A 22,423-nucleotide genomic window follows, 5' to 3' on the forward strand; every position below is an offset into this window, starting at 1 on the left:
TTAACGCCGCGGGCTTTTATAGTAATTACTTACTTCAAGGTTGCAACGATCCACGTCGGCGGGCAGCCTATAGTTAGTGATGATAAGTAAGTGGTATGGGTAGAGTTTGGGTGGTTCGGATGGCGCAGTACCCATGTCTGGCAACGATCTCCTCACATGATGGCCCCCGTGACTTCCGACCACCGAACCTAGGCCACCTGTGTACGTGGTGGATGATGGAAGCATTCCACCATCATTCTGAAGCACCATTCGAACATTAGTCACCGTAATACATGGTTCATCTAACACGTGATCAGCGTTAATAGCGGTGCACTTGTTAAACAAAGTCCCTCGCACGGTGAAGTATCTATCCGAGATCCATTAAGCTTGCAGGAGTTGTCTCAATTCAGACTCCTACAGAATCTCAGGTGTTAACAATATTCTTTTTGAGAAGAAGACTCGTTCTAATGTATTTATGGTGGGGGAGATTGTGTACCCAGCAATTTGCATGATTCAGAAAGGACTCCACCAGCAGATTAATCCCGTGCGAGAAGCTTTCCTTTAACAACGCGACGGATGGTCGATCCGGTCGCTGTACAAAGACGCAACGTTGTAGCAAAAGAAAAAGGGAATCAGCGAAAAACGCCACGTTCATTAATGGCTCATTATGCAAAACAGAACTGTCATTGATATCCCGGTATGCGTCTGCTGAACGGGGATCAACGCGAGACAGAACTATAGCTAGACTGAAACGGGTAACGGGAACTGGCAATTTATTAGTAATCATTAATTCCTTCAACTCACTCTCGCAGATTAGCCCGTTCGTGCAATGGTCCCGGAGACTTGCATGATCGGATTTCTAGCCGCCGTTACGGTGATCGAACGGATCGAAGATGGGAACGAAGCGAACGCAGAACGCGTAATCTACTGCCATGCACCGATTTCAGTTTAGACATAGTTCCGTTTCGTGTGCGCAGAGTTTATGCAAGAAATGCAACTCGGATGCAGAGGCGTTATGCAGTCAAGTGACGTGAACACTCGTGGGCCACGCGGTCAGAATATCGACGGGTCATTCAAGAAGCGAGCCGCTTCGAGGCTCGTGGCACTTTAACGATCGTTAATTGTCCTCGGTCGCACGGGAAACTCACATCGTGTTATCGTATCGTGAACGAGAGGCTACCAGTTATCTTAGTGTCTACTGATCGAAGAGAAGCTGATCGCAGATCATTGCAACGCGACGATCTCTTGGTCAGAGTCAAATATGCAAAGTTCAAGGCAAGAAAAGTAAAACAATATGCACGTGATGCCAACGAAAAGTAATAACGGAATAAATCAATCAAGAAGTCCGCAGCAAATGTACAGCAAGCATGCGCAAACAAAAGTGTACAACGGCTGTATGTACAATATTATTTTACATTACAATAGGAGCGAGAACCGCCACGTAATTACGTATGTACAATCATCATGTACTGGATCGATCGGTTCGGCTATTAATCGTGTTTCCCGCTTCTACGAGAGCTTCGTGCTCGATTCTCGTGGACGCCTATTCTACGATCGACGCGCTCGTAATGCGGCTAAAATTAATTGAGATGCAAAACAAGCTACAAACCATGCTAATTCGCCGGGAGTAGTATGGGGCTGTGGTACATACCAGTGCCCGTCGATCCACATCCGTGATGCTGCCTGTCGATACTAAAATTCGGGAAAAAAAATGGGAAAGAAAACCATCGTCAAACCATGTTGCACAAACCACTTTCGTTATGTTAAAACTTAACGATCTTTCTTTCTATCCGATCGGTCATGTTCCGTGCCGGTCTACGGGGAGCACAATGATCCATACAACAAACAATCTGTACCTTCATCCGCAAAAGCCAAGAAATAAAACAGAAGAAGAAAGAGAAGAAAGCTCGACGACCAGGAACATGATCGATTCGACGAGATCGCCAGAAGCGAATGTCCGATGATCGTATTATACAGTATGACCGGAGACCAGTGTCTGAAGAGAAGCTACGCGGGCACGTGTCAGCTCTCAATGATCAAAGATAATGTTCGTAGTGGTGTCACGTTACTGTGTAGAAGAGGAGACTGTCACTTGGCCGCGGCAGAGATCGGGCCTGAACGTTTTTATCGTGGCGCGATCGATCGCGCGGCTCCGTACACGGTCGGTGGTACCACCGTCGGCGTCGAGGAGGCAGTGACAGTGCGGCACGTGTGTGTCGTGTGTTACAGAGCGAGGATGCATTTAGTAAAGCATGCTCAGGTATTAAAGCCGAGACTGATCGTAGCGATCGAGAAAAGAGAGAAAGAGAGAGACTAAAAAAAAAAAAACGGTGTCGCGTGCTCGTGGGACTTATGGCGGACGCTCGGCATCGCCTGCGAGCTTCCGTTCCACGAGCACATCTACTCGATAGAGAAGCATGTACAGGTCGAACAGTTCGACGGATGCTGCAAAGATAAACGGTGTGGAAACGGTGTCTTTTGCCATTCGGTTTCGTTACTCACTATCCGATTTGCCGGAGGAGAAATCGGTGCTGTGCGTCTTGTCGCCCATCCCACTGAACGAATAATCACCCTAGACGACAGAAAAGCGTAAAATCTTAGAGCTGCCTGGGGGACATGGTTCGCGCGCCGCGCGTCTTATAACAGTAGATAACGGTAACAGTGAATAAATCTCTACAGCACTTTTAAGTAGAGCAACGGTGCAAGAGAAACAGAGAGATAGATAGACAGATAGATAGACAGATAGATAGACAGATAGATAGATAGATAGATAGATAGATAGATAGATAGATAGATAGATAGATAGATAGATAGATGGATAGATAGATAAATATATAAATATATAGATAGATAGATAGATAGATAGATAGATAGATAGATAGATAGATAGATAGATAGATAGATAGATAGATAGATAGATAGATAGATAGATAGATAGATAGATAGATAAACAGATAGATAGATAGATAGATAGATAGATAGATAGATAGAGAGATAGATAGATAGAGTGAGAAAGAGAGAGAGAGTGAAAGACAGAGAGAGATATATATATAGAGAGAGAGATATATATATATATATAATAGAGAGAAATAGAGAGTGATAGAGAGAAAGAAAGAGAAACAGAGAGACGATTTTAGTCGTCGATTGTGACGCGATTGTGCAAGACTTACAGGGAGAGCAGATACAGAACCGCCGGTCGAGGAGAAGGTGTGACTTCGCGGTGCCAGACCGTACCCTGGCTTCGGGATGTGCCGAAGGGAGCTCACAACTGGTTTCAAATGTCAATCGGCAATATATTACTTAAATTAGTTCCAACGGGAGAAAAGATTGGAATCGTTCATTCCCATACGAATGCCCAACGTTCGCCACCAAAACATTACGTTTCTTTTCGCAACGCAGTCTGTATGGATACACATATTATAAATACGTGGAGTGGTTTGGTTACGGAGCCGATCGTGTACAGGGGGTGAATCGTCGAGGGAGGACGCCCCTACCTTTCTACCGGGACTATCGCCTGTCCGCTTTCTTGAGCCTTCTTCTCGCGAGCACGTTCACTTGCACAAGGGGGCTGGCTGTCACTCGACACGGAAGGCTTATAGAAATCGTTCGGGGTAATGATTACCTTAAGGGGGCCATTCCGTAACACTCGCACGCTAGTCAAGTATTCTTTACGCGGGGTAGAAAGTAGCACCCAATGCAAGCAGCGAGTGAACGTGTCGAGGAAGAAATCCCTCAGAGGCGAACGAAGAAAAAAAAAAAAAAGAACTTGCTACTGTGCGATCCCATGAGACTCTACGGTCAGATCCAAACTTCCCTCGCATCCCCGCGGCAAGAAGATGGAACATACCCGACGTTCGGAGGGTGCACAAGCGTATCTCGTGTGCGGATGGTAACACGTGTGTACAATACAGAAATTGACTATAGTATAGATAGATATATAATATATATAAATATATATATTTACGTACGGAAGAAGCCAGCACCTGTGTGTGTATGTGTGTAAGTACAATAAACGTTGTATCCAATAAAAGCTAGAGATTACGAAACAAAAAAAGACAGACAGAGAAACAGAAACAGAGAGAGACAGAGAGAGAGGGAGAGAGAGAAAGAGAGATACAGAGAGAGAGAGAAAGAGAGAGAGAAGCATGCCTCCGGTGAAGACAAGTCAATAAATACATAATCGAGTGTCGGATCATTCCTCTCGTTTACGCGACGGCTGCTCTTGAGAAGTCTTTCTTTGGTCCACCGTGGCGTGGAAAGGCGAATTTCATGAGTTTCGGGGGTTCCAGGTGAAATTCGCTTTCGCCCTGGTTCGTTTCTTTTCTTTTCGCGTGAAAAGAAGCGGTCGCGCTTACTTGGCTCGCTTGACTTGAGATCAACGGTAGGTGGAAACTGGAAAGTTCACGGACTCACCGAATGATAGTGCCTAGCGGCGTTTGGAAGAGTGAAGGCGCGTTGAGTACCAACGGGTGGATAGTTTCTGGGAGCCGGGGAACGTGCCGATGACCTCCCAACTGCCGCCCGCGCAAACACAACACAAACACAAGAACACAAATAGAGACACGATGATACAGGTGGCGGTGGCGGCTAACCGTAGATTCATCGGTATCCCTATCCGATTTTTAAGTGACCAAGCCGCCAACGTTGGAAGACACCTTGCTCGGCACCGCGGGGCCTTCTTGTGCCCGGGGGTGAAAGAAGCAGGCACGGCTTTCACGCATCGATCATCGGTGGGGATTTGGTAACGCAGAGATTTATTTTAAATTGGCAAGTGAAGGTTGAATAGGCTCCACTTGGCAGGAAGGTAAAAAGCTGGAGGGGTAGGTATGATCTTCTTTACGAGGAAACGGTTCTCTCTAGGGTTTATACAAAAACCGACTTTTGAAAAAACCGGTTCTCGAATTCCACTATTCCCAAAAAACCGGTTAATCCGGTTTTCGAATTTTCACAAAAAATGTATAATTAAAATGGTAAATAAATATTTGTACTTATTTTAAAAATGTTCAGTTTCCTTAATATTTATGGAATTTTCCATCGCGAAATTTTCTACAAGTAATTTAACATGTACACTTTCAAATACATAAAGGTTTGTTTTAAAAAACCTAAAGTTTTCCCCCTAAAATTCCCGAATATACATGTTTTTTCAGACTTCACGGGTAAGCATAACCCCTTAAAGGTTAATATAATTCATTTAACTCGGTTTCTTATTACGTAAGATGCTACCTGACTCCCTCTCCCCCTTTGTAAGAAAACGTAAGAAATTCGCGACCCCCTCCCGCCCCCAAGAAGCCTTCCGTAATTTAAGAACGACCCCTTATCGAGTAAATTTCGACGGAGAGACGAATTCTATATAAATTCATCTGTGAGAGCCGTGGCCACTACTTCTTTCGCTCCGCGCAGGACACAGGAAGATGTGCAAAGGCGAAGGGGACGTGATTGTCACGCGAAGGAAAGAGTTACGTTACACGTCTACGAGACTTAAAGAGTGTATCGCATCTTCCAGCATTGCAGGCACGAAACATTGAAAAGATATGAGAGAATGATGTATAAATACTGCTTATCAATGTGTGTTCGTGTATGATGAACAGTTGCGAAGAGTGAGACGATAGTAGTAGTAGTACCATGCGATAGGAGCAGCAAAATGTAGCCTAGGGTAATCAACGGTATGATCACGAATGGAAGAGAGAGCTGGGATATATATCGACATACGGCTACTTCGAAGGATCATCTTCGACGTATACTGTTTGGCATGATACTGACAGGACGAATGATCAAGAGAGACGATAAGTAGAGGCAAGCACATTGATGGTATATACACGCCGGCCACATGCAGAAGCGGAACATACATCACCTGGTTAAAACGTTAATGGGCGCCCCAGTGTGTGCGGGTGTTCGGGGTGCTATGCCACTTAAAAAAAAAAACTTAAACATCCTGCTTCGAGTCACGCACGCGCTCGCTTTATCGTTCGTTAATCGAGCACGGCACCCTTCCCCCTACAACAGCAACATTCGCACGTCGCAAACCTTTCTTTCCTATTATCTGGCACGAAACGGGGCCCGTTTCTCGCTTCGCCCAACCCCCTCTAATCGCCTCGGAATCTAATGCTCGGCTCGATGTTACTTCAAACGGGTAGAGTGGTTATGTTAGTGTCATGTGCGAACGTGTGGACATGTATGAGATGATATTATTATCACTTATGTTAATGAGACGATCATGATAAAAAAAAAAAGTGATTCGATTCGGACTATCTGCCCGGCTCAAGAGGCTTACCGTTGTAACTGGGGCCGCTCGATTTGTAACTGAAACCGTCGTCGTCCTCCCAGGGCCGGGCGTGATCTATATTTCTCGACGGCGCTGTGGAGAAGAAATACACTCTAAGCTGTAACTCGGTTTCTTGGATACGAAATCATTGTGGGCGGGAGGAATCTAGACTAGATAGTAGCATAATTAATTTATACAACATCTGGAGCTCAGGGGATTCTGTCTAAAAGGACCTAAACGTGACTTGGTAAAAACTACTTGTTGCAAAAAGTGGGTCCATGAAGACTGCGTAGAGATTGGGGGCTGTAAACTGTTTAGTTTGTGAAAAATAGCTTTTTCTCAAATATATTTTACGTTTCATTGGGTTCAAATATTTGTTATTAGTTACACTACCAGCTTGAATAGTTTAAAATATTGTTGATTCTGAAAAATTTGAGTGATTAGTTCGCACTTCATAGCTTGCGACATATTACCTCAGACCTTGTGGCATATTTACCCACCACTTGGGTAATGTGCCACTTTCGAGGACTTTTGTATTTGTACGTTTCTCATTGAATCACAAAAGTAACATATCTCTACTTATTAGGCAATACACAGAATTAGTTACACTTTCATATCTTTTCCCCTGTATCTACTTATACTTGCGAGATATCGCGTTTCAAAGATAACTGTGGCATATTTCCCCGAATGACCCTACCTTAATTATAAGAACATTTGGAAACTCCAGAGTCCCATAACGAGTACCACAAAGTACATTCGGTGCATCGTGTCTCATTGTCACTCTACTACTCGATTGTCCCTCAAGCTCGTACGTTACATCCTTCCCACCCACGATGCAGGAAATTAGACAATTCGCAGTGACTTACATGCGCCAACGGGGCTCTCGTATCGGAGTCTATAGGTCGGTTCCCTGGCGGCGGACGGTGTCCTCGATGCGTTCCTAGGATCAACGTTGGCTGCCTTGTGTCTCAAGTTCTCCCGGTCCTTCTCGCGGTCGTGCAGGAACACCTTCGCTATACCGGTGTCGATTTTGCTCAGCTCGTCCTGCTCCTTCTGCAGCTTCTCCTCCACCTCCTTTATGTACCCCTTGTTGTCCACCTCGTCCTCGTCGTCGGACGCAGGCACACCCTGAACGATCGAATCTCGTCATCGAACCGCGAAAGACCGGCGCTCGGTAGTAGGTCGGGAATCTGTGGCTGCGTACCTTGTACGTGTCGGACCATCGTCTGCGCCTCTCGGGATCGGTGTAAGGATAAGGGGGCGCGGGGAAGTCGTCCCTCTCGATGGGCGGTTTAGCTCCAGGAGGCGGCTTCATGGCGTCCGGATAATGCGCCAGCTCTATTGGCTCGTCATTATCTACTTGGCTGGCCGGCGACTTGGGTCTGGTCTCGCTGAGAGCGTCGACCAGGGCTCGCATTCCTGATCGGCTGCTGCGCCCTCCGCTGCTCCTTATCGAGCGTGACGCTAAAATACCGCGACGACACGATTTACAGTGGCGGCGTGCCCGTCGCCGATCTTCGCTACTTGGAGCAGGCTTTCTTATCGGCTCCGCGCGGCGGGAGCGGGTTCACGGCGATCCCGCGCCGAAAATGAGAGATAGGAAGAGAAATAGATGACTCACAGCTGGGCCTATGAAAGTGCGGGCTAGTCGGAGGCTTGTCGTACGGCTGAATAGGACGTCTCAAGTATCCTTGGCTGGGCGTTTCGGTCAAGTACGAGTAAGTGTAAATCCTAGACACATCCTCGGATGCGCCGCGCCCGTACTCCCGCAATATCAGGCCAGGGCTGCCGGTTCGCGCGGGGTAATACTGGGGCAATTAACGCATATATTATCGCGGCTAGACTCGTGCTATGCTGTTTACTGTGGTGTGTCGTGAGAGCGTCTGTCGTATCGTTAACTTTAGCTGTGTGCTCGGCAAAGGAAGATAAAAACTCAATTGCGCTCGACACCCTTCCAAGAAACGCGCTGATCGGCGGGGGGATCAACCGGTGAGCTTGCATTGCTCGAGGCTTCCCAGCTCCTCGGCTCTGCCCTTTTGGAAGGGTACTGTTGCATATACTGTACGTACAGACGCATCGATGCAAAGCTTGCGAACAGCTCTCAGCTGTCAATAGAGTACGTATCTCGCGAAGCTTCCAAAAGGACACGGTGCACGCTCCGAAGCCTTGAGCAATATCCATCTGCTAGAACGCAGACCGTGAAAGCTCTGAGAATCTCGAAAGAGCCAGGGTTAGGTGGAGAGCTCCTTTCTAAGTCTAGTTTTTCCGTGACGGTGGACCAGCGACAGCCAGAAGTTTCTTGAAAGAGTGTCCGTGGTAGGAGATACGTGGCATACCTTGCGACTGAGGCTGCTGTAAGGGCTGCAGAGTGATCCGTTCAGGCTTGGCGTGCGTGACCGCAATGAAAACTATACACAATGACCGTGCGAAAAGAAAAGGTAAACAACGATTAAGAAGAAGCAATAATAGAAATAAAAAATAATAAAATCAAATATGGTAAAGTTTGTTCAAGTATATATGTATAGTATATATGTATATCTATATAATATCGAAACTCGGACATCGAAGCGTGCGGAGAAGACACAACGACACGTTAAGGAGCAATGCATGGTTAAAGGAAGCCATATGTACACATCGTCGAATAGAGTGGACATTAAGCTATACACAAAGCTGTTACCAGTAAAAGTGGATAGGTACTTTAGGCTCTAGATTGGTCTACACTAAATTGCTCGGAGTAATTGGACAGCGACAGAGAATTAACCGAGCAGCAAGACGTTCCGCACGGGCGTCGCGTTCGTCCAATAACAATCCAGAATAAGCACGATGCAAGCTGAACTCTCGCGTTCCAATCGCGAGTTTATTAAAACACTCCCATCCCCCATTGATCGGTTTACAGTCGGCTGGCAAGCTCAATTCAGTATGCACGGGGGTGCGAGCTGTGCCGTTCGACAGCGTACGATGCAGCTGAAAATGCATTTCGGCGGACGTTGAGAGCGACGTGCACGTGTCAATTTAGAACAGTGTTAATATCCTTAACTTATCGAACGTCTGTATGATCGTGAAGACACAGAGTGGCAACTAAACACATGTTAGACTGAGCATAAAAAGAAATGAATCAATGAAACGCTTCTTCCACGAAGTTCCATGATACGTGATCGAACTCACGGACAGTTGACCGCGAAAATGGTGTGCCCTTTAATAATGTTGCAACGGCACGAATGAAACAAGTGTAACAATCACCATCCACACAAGTAGCAACGAATATACACTCGCACGATATGGTACAGACTTTTACAACATAGCTATACAATTCGCCAGTTCCGAATGAAATGTACACCGAGTGCGTTTAATTCTTACGCACCAACCGCGCTTATACAGTGAAAGAGACGGCCCCTCCTTCGCGAGGAAGATATAGAGAGCGTCTAGGAGGGAACAGCTGTTTCAGTGTGCGAGGGTAGGTAACGTTCGAGAATCAAATGCACCCGGTGTACAGCTGAGGATAAACGCAGCTTCAACGGGGATCAAACATCGCATTTCAAGGGACCAATCGCTTTCCATCGACTGCTCCTCGATGCTCCAACTCGTTTCCACTTGGACGAGGATCAAGGACAACCCTCGATCGCGATTCCTTTTCACCGTGTCCGACGCACACCGCCTTACCTGCATCTCTGAAGCGCTGCTGGAAATCCGTTCCGACTCCCGATGCTGAGGGGTGTGAGCCTCGCCGTGTCCATTCACGATACCGTTGGGCCCGCTGGGCCCCGGGCCGCACCGCGGATGCCATATAGCGGCACCCTGCAAGTACATCTCCTCCCCATCGCCGAAGGGATCTCCACACTTGGTGCATCGGGCACAGGTGGGGTGAAAGTGATGGTTATCGCCTGCCTGCAGCACTTTGCCGCTGATGTAGCGGTTGCAGTAGGCGCACTTCACCCCGAACTGCTTCTGGTAATCTTTCTCGCAGTAAGGCACCCCGTCTCTGTTCAACAGAGTTCATCATGGCGTTGAAGATTATCAGGAGTTTTTCAAAGTCAAACTCCTCTACCACCCGGGTCCCGAATTCAACCATCCAATGAAAATTTCACGCGACACCAATCGGAAGGAAACCTACTTCAGGGACTGCAAGGTTTAACCCTCTGTACCCTAGTAATATAGTTACTCTTCTGGAGTGGCAAGACGAAGAAACCCATATCAGGGATTCCAAGCTTTAACCCTCTGTACCCTTAGTACTCCGAGGCTAATTGTAAGGGGCTGGCAAGAGGAGGCCATCTTACTCACTTTCCCATGTATTCGCCGTGGAGCACGGTGTCGCAGCTGTGGCACTTGAAGCACCAGACGTGCCACTGGCGATCGAGAGCGACCAAAGCCTGACCTTCTCGTAATTGGTTTCCGCAACCAGCGCAAGCACCGGGGTCGGAGGTGCCGTCGCTGGGTCCTCTGGTCGCAGCGCTATTGCCAACCGGCGTCGAGGCCTCTCGAACCGGGATACCGACGCATCGATGGCATAGAGCTTGACCTATAGACAACCCGCGGTTAGTTGAGATTGAACAGATCCGGTCGTCGGTCCGGCTGCTGACGCACACCCGACGCTATTGTCTCCTTTATCCCGGCCCAGGGCGTATCTTCCACGGCTGATTCATCGTTTGTACTCGCCGGCAAGCGTGCATGTAGTCTCGCGATTGTTTACTGGTTCGATTTGCCCGTTTCGCGGCGTACGGTATAAATAGCTCCGTAATTCTGGTCGTCGGATTTTTTCACTGTGCAGTGAATCACCGATACGAAAGATATAAATTCTCGTCGCGAACGAGGATAGCACAACGCAGCCAGCCTCCGCGGATTCGCGTTCGCGAAATTCGAAAGTACGCGATAAAAAGACTCGAGTATATTTGCGGGATCGGTTCTCTAAAAATACGCGGAGTGCATCGGTATCGGCGCGGGACGCTCGATAAACCGAGGCCGTTGCAGAGGCGCATAAATATTTGCACGCGGACAATGGGAGCGATCTGAAGCAGAGCAGTTTAGCTGGGCGATAGGGACCATCGTTTCGAGTATCCCCGCGCAGACGTGTTTTCAGCCGTTTAACCGTGTAATCGTTACAAGGCCGCGCGTGCATAGCCTCGTTAATCCGGGGCAGCGATACACCCAAGTGGTAATTTGCTTGAACGGGTCGACCGGTACGCCAATCTCGCGGGCCGCATCAAAAGGCAATGAATGAAACGTTTGTTGCGCGCCAAACCTCGCCGCAGGTACGCCCTTCCATTCCGCTGCGTTCAACCGAGGACGATCTCCGTGTCAACCCACCTTGAACGAGGGACACTTTCGTCCCTTGACCCAGCAACGGCTGCCGGCATCTCTGGCAGTGGAAACAATTCGGATGGAACGCGTGTTTCTCGCCGGCAGTCACCACGTCGCCCTCCACGTACTCTCCGCAGCCGGCACACTTGGTGCCCCAGCGTTCTCTGTAATCCTGAAACATTAGAAAAGCTCCAGAACATCGTGCAAAACCGCTGCAAAATATATCTCTGGGGGGGATACGAACGGCGTCCTTCGACCGGTGTTTTTCAAATTCCGCGCGAGGATCTGCTCGAGGCAGGGAAACGCGAGCCTTTATTTACCGCGGGTGCATTACGCGCTCCAAATACCCGCGCCTCTCCGAGCTTCATTTCTGCCTGCCCTATTTTCTTATTGGCCGCGGTATTTTTTTTTTATCCTTTATTTATACGTTTCAGTACCTTGGTGCAGTAGTAAGAGCCCTCACGCGCGAAAAAGCCACCCTGCGCCAAGCTCGTGTTGCACTGGGCGCACTTGAAACACCCTATGTGGAAATACTTGTCCTGCACTCGTAACACCTCTCCGCTGCACTTCTTCTTGCAAGACTGGCAGAACGTTTTACCTGCAACAGAGAAATAATCACGTCACGGCGAGCGCTCGTACATTTTCCCGATCCCTGTGATCCGTAACCTGGGACAGGAACTATCCAGCCGCTTGAGATCGCAATCTCGGCTCGAACAGCGGCGGTATGTATTACCGCCGTTTTTAATCGGGCCCGGGCGAAGAGCTCGCCTCGAACGTCTTCCTGCATCGAGTCCCACCGTCGGGGCCTAATTACCCGCGACTTTTAAGCCCGCGGCACGCGTTCTTTCCGCGCGGAGAAAGGAGAACTTCTTGCCGGGTCGGCGTTCTATCTACGATCGTCGAGCAACCAGTCTTTCACTCGTCGAAGGTAAAAGTCCCGCGCGAACCGGTGCTCTCACCGTGGGCGATCGCCTAGAAAGGACTTCCTACCCCGCTCGCGGAAGGATCCCAGGATTCTGTTCGGGCTTCTGCCGAGAAAACGCTGGGCTAATTAATAGCAAATAGAGTGGAACGGCTCCCGTGCTCGGATCCCTGCTCTATTTGCCGTTTCCAGGAAGCGGTAACGCATTCTTACGGGTAATTCCTTTCAAAAGAGCCGGTCGATCCCTATCGTTCCTAATCCCGCGCGCTAATTGGATGCCAAGTGGCATTTCTCTGTCCAATAAGAAGCGAAGATCGAGGGATAAACATTCCCGGCGCGGATGTCTCCGGACTCTGCTTGAATCGCGGGGCTGTTTGCGCTCCACCGGCGATCAAAGAGCCGAACGACTGAGAATAACCAACTGTGAAAACGGCTGAGATTCGGTGCGATTCCATTCCGCACGAAGTTTTACGAGAAGCACAGAATCTCGATTATCCACCGCGAAAGAATGCGATTTCTCTTTTATGATCCGCGCCTTTCTAGCTGATCCGAGAACAGTCGATTGCCGGGTGTCTAGAGCTCGTGGGAGTGAGAAAAAAATTGCGGTTAATCGATTTCGATCGCTACTTCGCTGCGATCGATTCCGCCATGATGAAATTGGTGTAAGGGAGGAAGCTAGGAACGGCCAGGTTAGAATAATAGGGAAATCGTCGATGATAGTGCAAAACCGCGTATGAACTGTTTGTAAATACCGCGGTTCTGCATTTTACCGATTTTACAGGAGGATGAAAAAACTTGATATTTCAGCCATTTCAAGGGGGTTTTCTTTGACTGAACTTTGGACAGTTTTGGCAGTCCTTGTAATAAATACTAACATCAATTCATCATAAAAATGCTTGATTTCTGTGTAAAGTCACGTTCACGCACCAAACGTGCCGTCGCTTCACCTGATTTCTCTGTAAATGCGCGGTTTTGTCGCCAACTTGCTATGAGAGACAGATTCACGGTATCCTTGTACCTGCTGGTTCCGTTGGTAAAAAGGCGGCTTCCTATTGGCTATTTCACATGGCCTAACTTTAAAAAAAAAGTGAAACAGTGCTTGGCAACCGTGGGCACGAAATCTGAATTTTGCTACTTTTGCAGATACGCGGTATTTACAAACTGCTCGTACGCGGTTTTGCACTATCATCGACGAAATACTCTTCTGGAATCATCGGCAGGTTTGTCGGATCCTCGCTCTCTTCTCTGCTCACTTTCGTCGCCTGTAAGGCCGCGTATTCACCTGCGCATTCGCCCTGAACGTTCATTCGGCGCGCACCGATTTTGTGCCCGTTCGGAGCTCAGCGCGCGTTCGAGGTTGAGTGAAATTTGCGGCGTCCATTTCATGGTATTGTTTCGGACCCGAATGCGCGCTTTGACGGACCGCCAACAAGCGGTTCGGCCCGAACACGCGCCTAACACCAGACGAGCGAAAAATCGGTGCGCGCCGAATGCATATTCGGAGCGAATGCGCAGGTGAATACGCGGCTTTAGCCGAGGGGCCCGGCGGCGCGAACTTGTTAATGGAGTTGGGCCAGATCGCGAGGCCGGGCACGTAGCGCAAGAATATGGCGCGCTACACGCGTAATCCGCTCGTGGGGCTTGTAAAGCGTGACTCAAAGAGCCGCTTAGCACACCGGTTACCGTATGCGAGCGAAAAACGGGAGCTGGAGAAAAAGGCCGTCCGAGCACTTGTCGGAGTGCACTTACGCGCGTATCGAATCGGGGTGAAGGTCTTCTCTTTCAGACGCGGCTCGCCAACTGGAAGCGGTCGAACCAGGTGCGGTCGATCGCCCGAGTCGTTAGCTGCCGACCTCCGTCTACACCGCCCGTCTTTTCGCACATGCGAGAGAAGCGTTCGGTGGGCAGTGCGCGGCTGCTCCCTGTCAGCGCGGCGCGGATAATCGGCGGTGAAGAAGCGACGCGCTACGCGGCGGACGATTCCCTTGAGCGAGTCGCAGCGATTCGTCGCGATTAAACAGTTTTACGCGCGCTCGAGGACGTTCCGATCGTAATTTCCAGCCGCTTTTCAGCGGAGTTAATGGAGCTTTCGGCGCGTCTTCTTCCACCGGCGGCCTGTCCACTTTTCAATTATCCTCGCTCGCGCAAAAACGCGATCCGGTTTCTGCGTTTAATCGGCGAGCGGATCGCGGGAAGCGACGTGTCCTGGGTCGATGCCGTGATCCACGGTGGTGTGGCATCGCGTGGGTGATCGCAATTAGGCGGGGAAACGAAGGCAAAGCGGATGAAAGTTTCTGGCGACGTCGGGACGATGGAAGGCGAGACGATATCGGTTCGTGACGGTAGGCGGCACGATGATTGGAGATCGTAAAACCGCTCGACCGACGCCATTGCGCGAGCTTTTTCCACGTGTAGCCGTAACAGCTGCGGCCGAGAATCGCATCAGTTTGGTTACGTAAATGGTTTTTAACGGGCGCAAGACCGTTGACTCGATGTTATGTCTGCGAGGTTTGTAGGTGGCGAATGTTGGTAGCGTTATGTCGGCTATAAGGCGGAGTTATAAGCATTTCATGAAATGCTACGGTTGTAAGCTGAATATGGAGTCGATGGATGCAGTATGGGACACCAGGGTAAAGTGAGCCTTGGGGTAAACTTTTTTTCTGAAGACAATAATTAAATGTTTTAAAAGTTCTGATAAAGTTAATTTAATAGTTACATCCTTAATTAAAGATCATATTTTACTTCAGCTCACTTTACCCCATATATACCACCCCACAAGCTGAACTTAGAATGTTTGGACGTAGTACTGCATCTTTTTATCACCTCAGTGGGTACAGATTGATGTACAGTAGCGGACAAAAAAGTTACCACTTTTTCGATCCACTCTACCTCTATTATTTTTTAACATCAGCTCAAAACTGCAGCATGTGCCCAATATACATAGTTTGACAGAGAATTGAAAACTGTATATAACGTAGTTAAAGTTGAATTTATTTTACTAGTAAACAAAAGCTCTGCACAACATTAAACACGAAAACACCCTTTTGAAATTGTTAAAAAGTTACCACTTTTGAAAAGTGATAAAGAATCTGATATTTCGTGAGGGCACCTTCTGCTTTTAGGACGGCCTAAAAGAATACCAAAAGTGGTAACTCCTTTGTCGGCCCCAAAAATGTGTTATCCCGTTCAATGTCATAAAATTTCTTTTTTTTTTGTTAGTTACATAAACTCAATTTTAACTGGGTTTTATATAGCTTTCAATTATCCATCGGTATATGCATATTAAACACATACCACAGTTCCAAGTTGATGTTAAAGGATAACAAAAATAAAGCAAATCCAAAAAGTGGTAACTATTTTGTCGGCTACTGTACATATGTAGCCACACGTTAAGGAAATAATTAAGAAATGTGGCGCAACTTGTCACTGAGACGTGAGTCTTCACGACAGGATTAATTTTGCATTAAAGTTGTACTCTCAGGACACTCGAACCGTATTAAACTGGATCACGAGTCCAGAATAGAGCGCAGTGACGTTCGAACTCAATGATTCATCTCCAAGAGGAGTAGCAGATGATAAAGGCAACTGTTTCATTAAATTATCGGTTGTTTTGAACGTGAAATCCATCGGCTGTCCGCGGCGTCGATAAATTACCATCTATCTGCGAATTACAATCGCGTGGAAGAATGGGGATTTCCGGTTGCTTCTGCGAGAAACAATTCACCGTTAGAAAAGCCTGAGACTGCGGTTATCTCTGGCAGAGGAGCCGATCGATTTGCTCGCCGTGCAAACAACTTTCCATCCATATCGCGAAACTGCTGGCAACAAAAGAAGGCGTGATTAGCGTAATCCACTTTCTTCGAGCCGATGAGTAATTACGACTATTTCGACTGCATGAAAAACACGGTTTGACGGGCACGATTCATGCAGATTTATACGCCCTCCTCTTGTATCCGAGCTGATGTCATCGTGGGACGAAAATATGGGATGAGTCAAAAATGACCGCGTGAAATTGGTAGCCGTATTGTTGTGGACTTAGAGGACCAAGGATAAGTCCGAGACTTTGATAATTATTGTTCTAGTGTCTACGAGGTCACGTGTAAAACCGAGGACTTTAAATAATTGAAACCTTGAACAAATTTTGGACAACCGCTTTCGAAAAGCCCTCTGTATATATTAGAACGATGCAATCACACCGTACCAAAGGCGTATCAATTTGTCACAGCCCTGGCGTGACTTTTACTCGCTGCGCGGGCGCGATGACTCTCGTCTTTTCCGGAAATATTAATCAGCCTTTCTCGCTGCTCTCATTAGTCTCGTTTAAACGTCACGGTACGTGCTCGATTGGGGGTTCGCGGAGGAGTACGCGTGACAATGGCGTTCGAGGATGATTTAGAATGGAAACGAGGCTCGGGATTTAGCCGACCAGCGATCGGATACGCTTCGACGAGGCTCATTCATTCGTATGAATCGAATTCGAATTACTCTTTTGGAATAGCGTCCCCAAGAAGCTCGATCGCGTTACCATGATGCGTCCAGATGCTGTATAACGATGCACAACTCTGCGAAAGACGGTTGATTAAAAGATTTCGTGGTTCGCGCGAAACGTTCACACCGCGGGGACTTTAAAAATACGCGGTGACATCATGCCACGGTGCCGTTCATATATTTGACGTCACCCTGTATCGCGGTGTCGCGCGAGGTAAAAGCTTGAAGCGAGCGCGGCTCTTCTCTGGACGATTTCAATTGCTCAAGAGAAATCGACAGCTAATGATATTGTTTGTTTGTTTTTATTGTTTTCCTGTGTTTTAAGCTGGATGGCGTTTCAAGCTTATTTTTGCTTATATTGCCCAACGAACTATAGTTCCATTTTTTTTTATCGCTCGTCTCTCCTTCGGGTCCCAGCAGCAGCAGCGCACCGGGAGAAAGGTGGTCTCCCATCTTTCCCCAGTACACCGCCCCGTGATGCTTAACTTCGGTGATCTAACGAGAACCGGTGTTTTCCATCACGGCTACGGCCGCTGGTCAGCTAATGGTATTTGGTTATCTACTTGGAAATGCGCCCGAGAACGGTGCCCAGAACCGATAGCCCGGAATTTTCGGCTATTCGGCAGAGGACGCGCCGAAGAACAATGCAGAAAATCGATGGGACGAGACTCTGGGCTATCTGCCAATTGGACTGGGTGCGTCGAAGGGAGATATGTGTCTGTAGATTGAATATGTCATCGATTCCAGAGAGATTGACTGTGGAAGATTAAAGATACCACAACTGTGGCGAAATAGCCGTATCCGTTGAGGTCCCTGAGGCAATTTTAAACGCGATACGGGAAATCGAGCGAGTACCTTGATGAGAAATATCAACGCGAGGCGAGGTCTGGTTAAAGCGAGCAGAGTCTGTCGCGAAGAGACACACCCTCGTCTGCACGTCACTCCTGATTCAATTTAAGACAGCTTTCGATCGACTGGCACTGCGTCGTTGAAACGTACCACGGAGTAAGCAGAGCAGAAAGTTAGACAGACGAAAGTAACCGAAAGTGCAGAAAATCTAGTGTAACTAATATTTAGTCGCATTCGAAAATCCGTGTTAAATTCGACATTTCACTCGGAGTTGAGCATTATTCGAAATTATAAAAACTTATTCGGATAACGCCCAACTCTGATTCCACTCCAATAATCCACGTGGAGCGTCCATTCTGGAGTCCAAGGATTCCTGCAGACTCGAGTACTCGGAAAAAGCGAGCCGAGCCTGACTCGGCTCGAAGAACAGAACCGAGCCGAGTACTCGAAAAAAAGCTAGCGGCTCGAAAGGACCGAGTAGCTCGAAGAAAAGCAAGAACTCGATTTTTTTCGAACGGCTCGAAAGAAATCGAGTTCTCTGTTCTATTCGAGCCGCTCGAAAAAAATCGTGTTCTCGGTTCTATTCGAGCTGCTCGAAAAAATTCGCGTTCTCGGTTCTATTCGAGCCGCTCGCTTTTTTCGTGTACTCGGCTCGGTCCGAATTTCAAGCTACTCGAATACTCGAGTACTCGAACAGCCCTACTGCAGACCTTCCACTCGATCTCAACACATCCTCTCAGCAGAGTTGGAAGAAGACCTCGAGTGTCGCCGACACGAGATTACTAAACGCTGAAGAGCCATTAGGTACAGTTCGCCTCCAGCGGGAGTTTTGCAATCGCGGATACGCGCCTGCTGTTTCCACACGCGGCAGCTTAATAATCTGGAATTCCTGGCTGCGAATCCGCCGCAGCAATCGCGTGCACATACGGCCGGCCCGAGCTGCCGTGGGAGTGCTTGGAATTTCTAATGAGCGATGATAAGGAGGAACGAGCGTGGACAGCTGGACAATCTTGTAACCTACTACACCTACGAAGCCACTTGTGCCTGATATCCGTCTATTCAGAACCGAGGGCTACCTCCGCTCGAATAAAAGTTCGCGATTTCGCAAGGCGACTGGTGACAACGAAACTTAGAATTCGTACGGCAGGAACGAGGGGTCGTCGGGAAAGAAACGAGTTACATCACTGCCGTTCACCCACACGCAGCGTGCCCTACATCCACCGTACCCCACTGCAGAGAGCACGTTAATATGATTCATAAGCCGTTCTAAATGGGATGTCGCGAAACGGTGTTTCCAGGCTACCTAAAATTCCCTCTGAAACGCCAGGGTTCAACGAACAACAAGTTTCACTTTATCGCCGCCTCTCCTCTCCCCGAACACTTTTCGCAGCCGATGCCGCATTGCTACGTGCTCGTATTTTTAAAAGCCACCGCGTCGCGCCACTTTTTCTTCTATAGTTTAAAGGTGGTAAAATCTGCCTCTTTTCAATGCGCATTAGTATTCCTCTGTGCTGGAATCTTCATAGACAAACATGTTTTTAAATGAGCATCCTATTTGCGTAACGATTTTTTGCTTCGTCATTATTCTTTCTTTTTGCTTCCACGAAGGTACAAGTGTGTGTATTATCCGCAGAGAAGAGCTGGTCGAGTAGATTGGCTCGAGAATATTGAACTCAGGAGACCAGTCTGTTCTGACCTTCCTTTCCAGGGAAGGAAACTTCGACTTTTGTCTATTTCTAATAATTCTATATTCCTTACTCTGTTTCACAGCCTTCAGTGGCGTAGAAGATTTACAAGAACGCTTCAAAAGTTGCGCGTCTATTCACTTTGCAGAAGATGACCGGTTCTACTTGCACAGTCTCGTAAATCATCTTCCTAATGGTAATCCATCATCGAAATAGTCTCTCCTGTACCACGTACTCTCTTCTCCGCCGTTCGGTATGTTAATGTGATTCGTAAGTGGTCTAAATAGGATGTCGCAAAGTGGGGTCAAACACGACGACCCATAAGTGGTCGGGGTTCTTTCTCTAGACGCGCTCTGGGTCACAGAATCGACTGGCGATTGAGTACGTCCGATTACTGTTTACGAATCGCGGCTAATTAGGGTTATCTGGGTTGGATTAATTGCTACCTCGAATCTGTACCTCGCCTTTTCACCGTCGCCTATTCACCTCCGCTTCTGCGCGGCAAACGCTAACTCGATCCCCGCAGTCACACTGCGCAAGGGTCTGATACACGAAGACGCGATATCGTTACAATTGTTCCGAACTGTTGCAACCAGGGCTGCCACCTCTCCGGTTTTTTGCCCGGAGACTTCGGGTTTCGAAGCCAATCTTCGAGCTCCTGTTTTACTGGAGAAATCTCCGGGTTGTAGGGAAAATCAGATACAGTCGAACCTCGATAACTCGAATCTCAAGGGAAGAGAAAAAATCTTCGAATTACAGTGGTTTCGGCTTATTGAGTTTTCGAGTAAGAGAGGTTTAACAAACGAAAATTCGACTTATACACGCTTTGTAAGACTGCTCATTTCTCGACTTGTGAAGACGTAAAGCGAGACAAATTCCAGTTTTAAAGGTCAATTGTTTATTGTATACCTATAATCAAATATACCTACAACTTAATATATACTATATACATACCTACATATACAAAAATAATTATAAGACACATTTTATGCTCGGAATATTACTTTTTATTACATATTAAAAATATTTGTGATTTTGCTTGGTGTTCGTGTGATTTTCCACGGTTGTGAAAAGTGGTATTTTTATTTTTTAGGGTGCGATACGCCCCATGTGACCCTAAAGAGTTATATATGGTACCCATTTTATACATAGAATAAAGATTATTAATTAAAATAACTGATATTTGTAAATTCTCAACTGTTTATGTTTAAAAGAATTGCAGATTTGTTTTCCGGATATTCGAGAACCAACCTTTCTTTGCGTTTTCCATCTCCGGGTTTATATTCGAATCTCCGGGTTGGAATGCGTGACACTCCGGGATTTATATGGTGAAACGGAGGCAACCCTGGTTGCAGCGTTAGGCGTTGGACAATGCGCGCGAAGCATTTTCAACTTTTCGTCATGGCACGACATCATCCGGCAACGATTATTAGTGTAATTATCGTCTGAACGCGAGCTGGCTAATAAACAGGGCGATTGGATTACGACGTGTTAGTAAATCGACTGGATTTTAACACTAAATCGTTAACGAGCTATCAGGAAGGAAATATGGCCATTCGGAACCACGACTTCTTCCTCCCATCTATTTCTCGACCAAAAGTCCACCGAGTTTCCGTCCTTATCAGCTCCTAGTCTTTTAATAGCTCGTTCTACTCTTATCAGCAATTTTTGCACGGCGTATCTGGGCATATCAACGACCACCGCCATAAAAAAAAAGCGTAATAAATCGACCATTACGGGGCGATAAGGACTACTCCGTGCCGCCCTCGTTACTATTCAATTCCGGACGTAAAGCTGCGATATAAAAAAAAAAAGAGAGAATCTTCGCTGCGGAGGAAAAGCGATGGAAAATGTACTCGAATCCCTGGCAATTAAACGTAACTCACCGTGATTGTTGTACGAGAGACCGTCAATTGCCTATGCAACAGGATGTAACGAGGCTTCGGCGTGTAATTAACTGCATTGCAATGGTGTTACAACTATTTAATAATGTATCGGGCATCGCGGGCCGGTAGCCCACGGGAAATGACTGAAGAATTGAATTACAAATCGGCTGGCGTGCAACGTTAGCAACGTGTCTCCACCTCCCATCGGGGGTCGTCGATTAGCGAAACAATATTGCAATAATCGCGAGCCACGGTGCAGAAAATTTTTTTACGGCGGAATTATTCCTTATCTGCTCCTTCGGCAATGATAGTCTTTTAATTGCCGTTCCGAGAAGGAGCTACAAATAGCAACTAAATGCTGTTGCACGTTAGAAGTGATCTATTACTGAAGCAACGAATCACGAGCAGGAAGACATTAAGGGTGAACGTGTTACAGAGTCGCGATAAAAGAGATATTACCACTACCGAAACCCTTTGATGTTACATAACGCAAATACGCTTCCCTTCAGTGGCGAATTTAACGGGTGGCCGACGAGCAGTTGCCGCTTGGGTCCTTTTGCAGAAGGCCCCCTCAGGGCCCCATCTTCCAGAAAGAAATAATGAATTCATCCGAACACTATATTTTTCTTTCGTTTCCCATAATTTTCATAATACACACGCGTACATTTATTTGTAACTTTGCTATATGGTGTTCCAGAATTTTTGCCACCTCGGCCTTTTTCCTTAAATCCGTCACTGGTTCCCTTCTCCTAGAACTCTACTACTTTTACCATCCTCCAGGTCATTCACTTTAGCTTTCCAACTTACTTTTGACCACCACTGTAAATAGCAGAACCCCCTTGCCAACCGGGCTGATCAAGGATGCATCGATCGTGTCCAGACAGTCACGTTCTTTTCGCCAGTTGCGTCACGAACGGGGGAAAATCGTGGCGGACTCTATCACTGAATAATACAAGCACCAGACGGCAACGAACCTATCGCATGTTTCGGAGTGACTTGGCGAACGCTGCCTCGGCGACAGCGTTCCCTTCTTAATAAAGCTACTTGCCATTTGTAA

At 47.5% G+C, this 22,423-nt stretch overlaps 2 protein-coding genes across 14 annotated transcripts in view; both read right to left on the reverse strand.

The window, feature by feature from the left end:
• The window catches only part of LOC143369209 (uncharacterized), a 201,425-nt gene that overhangs the window by 53,245 nt on the left and 125,757 nt on the right, over positions 1–22,423 (reverse strand). The window lies entirely within an intron of this gene.
• Positions 1–22,423, reverse strand: part of Unc-115a (actin binding LIM protein Uncoordinated 115a) — a 33,817-nt gene that overhangs the window by 3,708 nt on the left and 7,686 nt on the right. For 2 of the 13 annotated variants that reach the window (XM_076813126.1, XM_076813121.1), the window contains exons 2-14: positions 11,974–12,134; positions 11,543–11,708; positions 10,520–10,757; positions 9,902–10,220; positions 8,578–8,649; positions 7,863–8,049; positions 7,446–7,705; positions 7,108–7,369; positions 6,251–6,334; positions 4,393–4,493; positions 2,482–2,551; positions 1,589–1,671; positions 34–237 (exon numbers count right to left, since the gene is read on the reverse strand). In XM_076813126.1, the coding sequence (XP_076669241.1) occupies positions 34–237; positions 1,589–1,671; positions 2,482–2,551; positions 4,393–4,493; positions 6,251–6,334; positions 7,108–7,369; positions 7,446–7,705; positions 7,863–8,049; positions 8,578–8,649; positions 9,902–10,220; positions 10,520–10,757; positions 11,543–11,708; positions 11,974–12,134 (2,207 nt within the window). Of the gene's footprint in view, positions 1–33; positions 238–1,588; positions 1,672–2,481; positions 2,552–3,149; positions 3,248–4,392; positions 4,494–6,250; positions 6,335–7,107; positions 7,370–7,445; positions 7,706–7,862; positions 8,050–8,577; positions 8,650–9,901; positions 10,221–10,519; positions 10,758–11,542; positions 11,709–11,973; positions 12,135–22,423 lie in introns of those variants that run through there. The other 11 variants (XM_076813123.1, XM_076813124.1, XM_076813122.1 and 8 more) reach the window with 11 other exon arrangements.

This window comes from Andrena cerasifolii, chromosome 5 (genome assembly GCF_050908995.1).
Source record: "Andrena cerasifolii isolate SP2316 chromosome 5, iyAndCera1_principal, whole genome shotgun sequence".
NCBI lineage: Eukaryota > Metazoa > Arthropoda > Insecta > Hymenoptera > Andrenidae > Andrena > Andrena cerasifolii.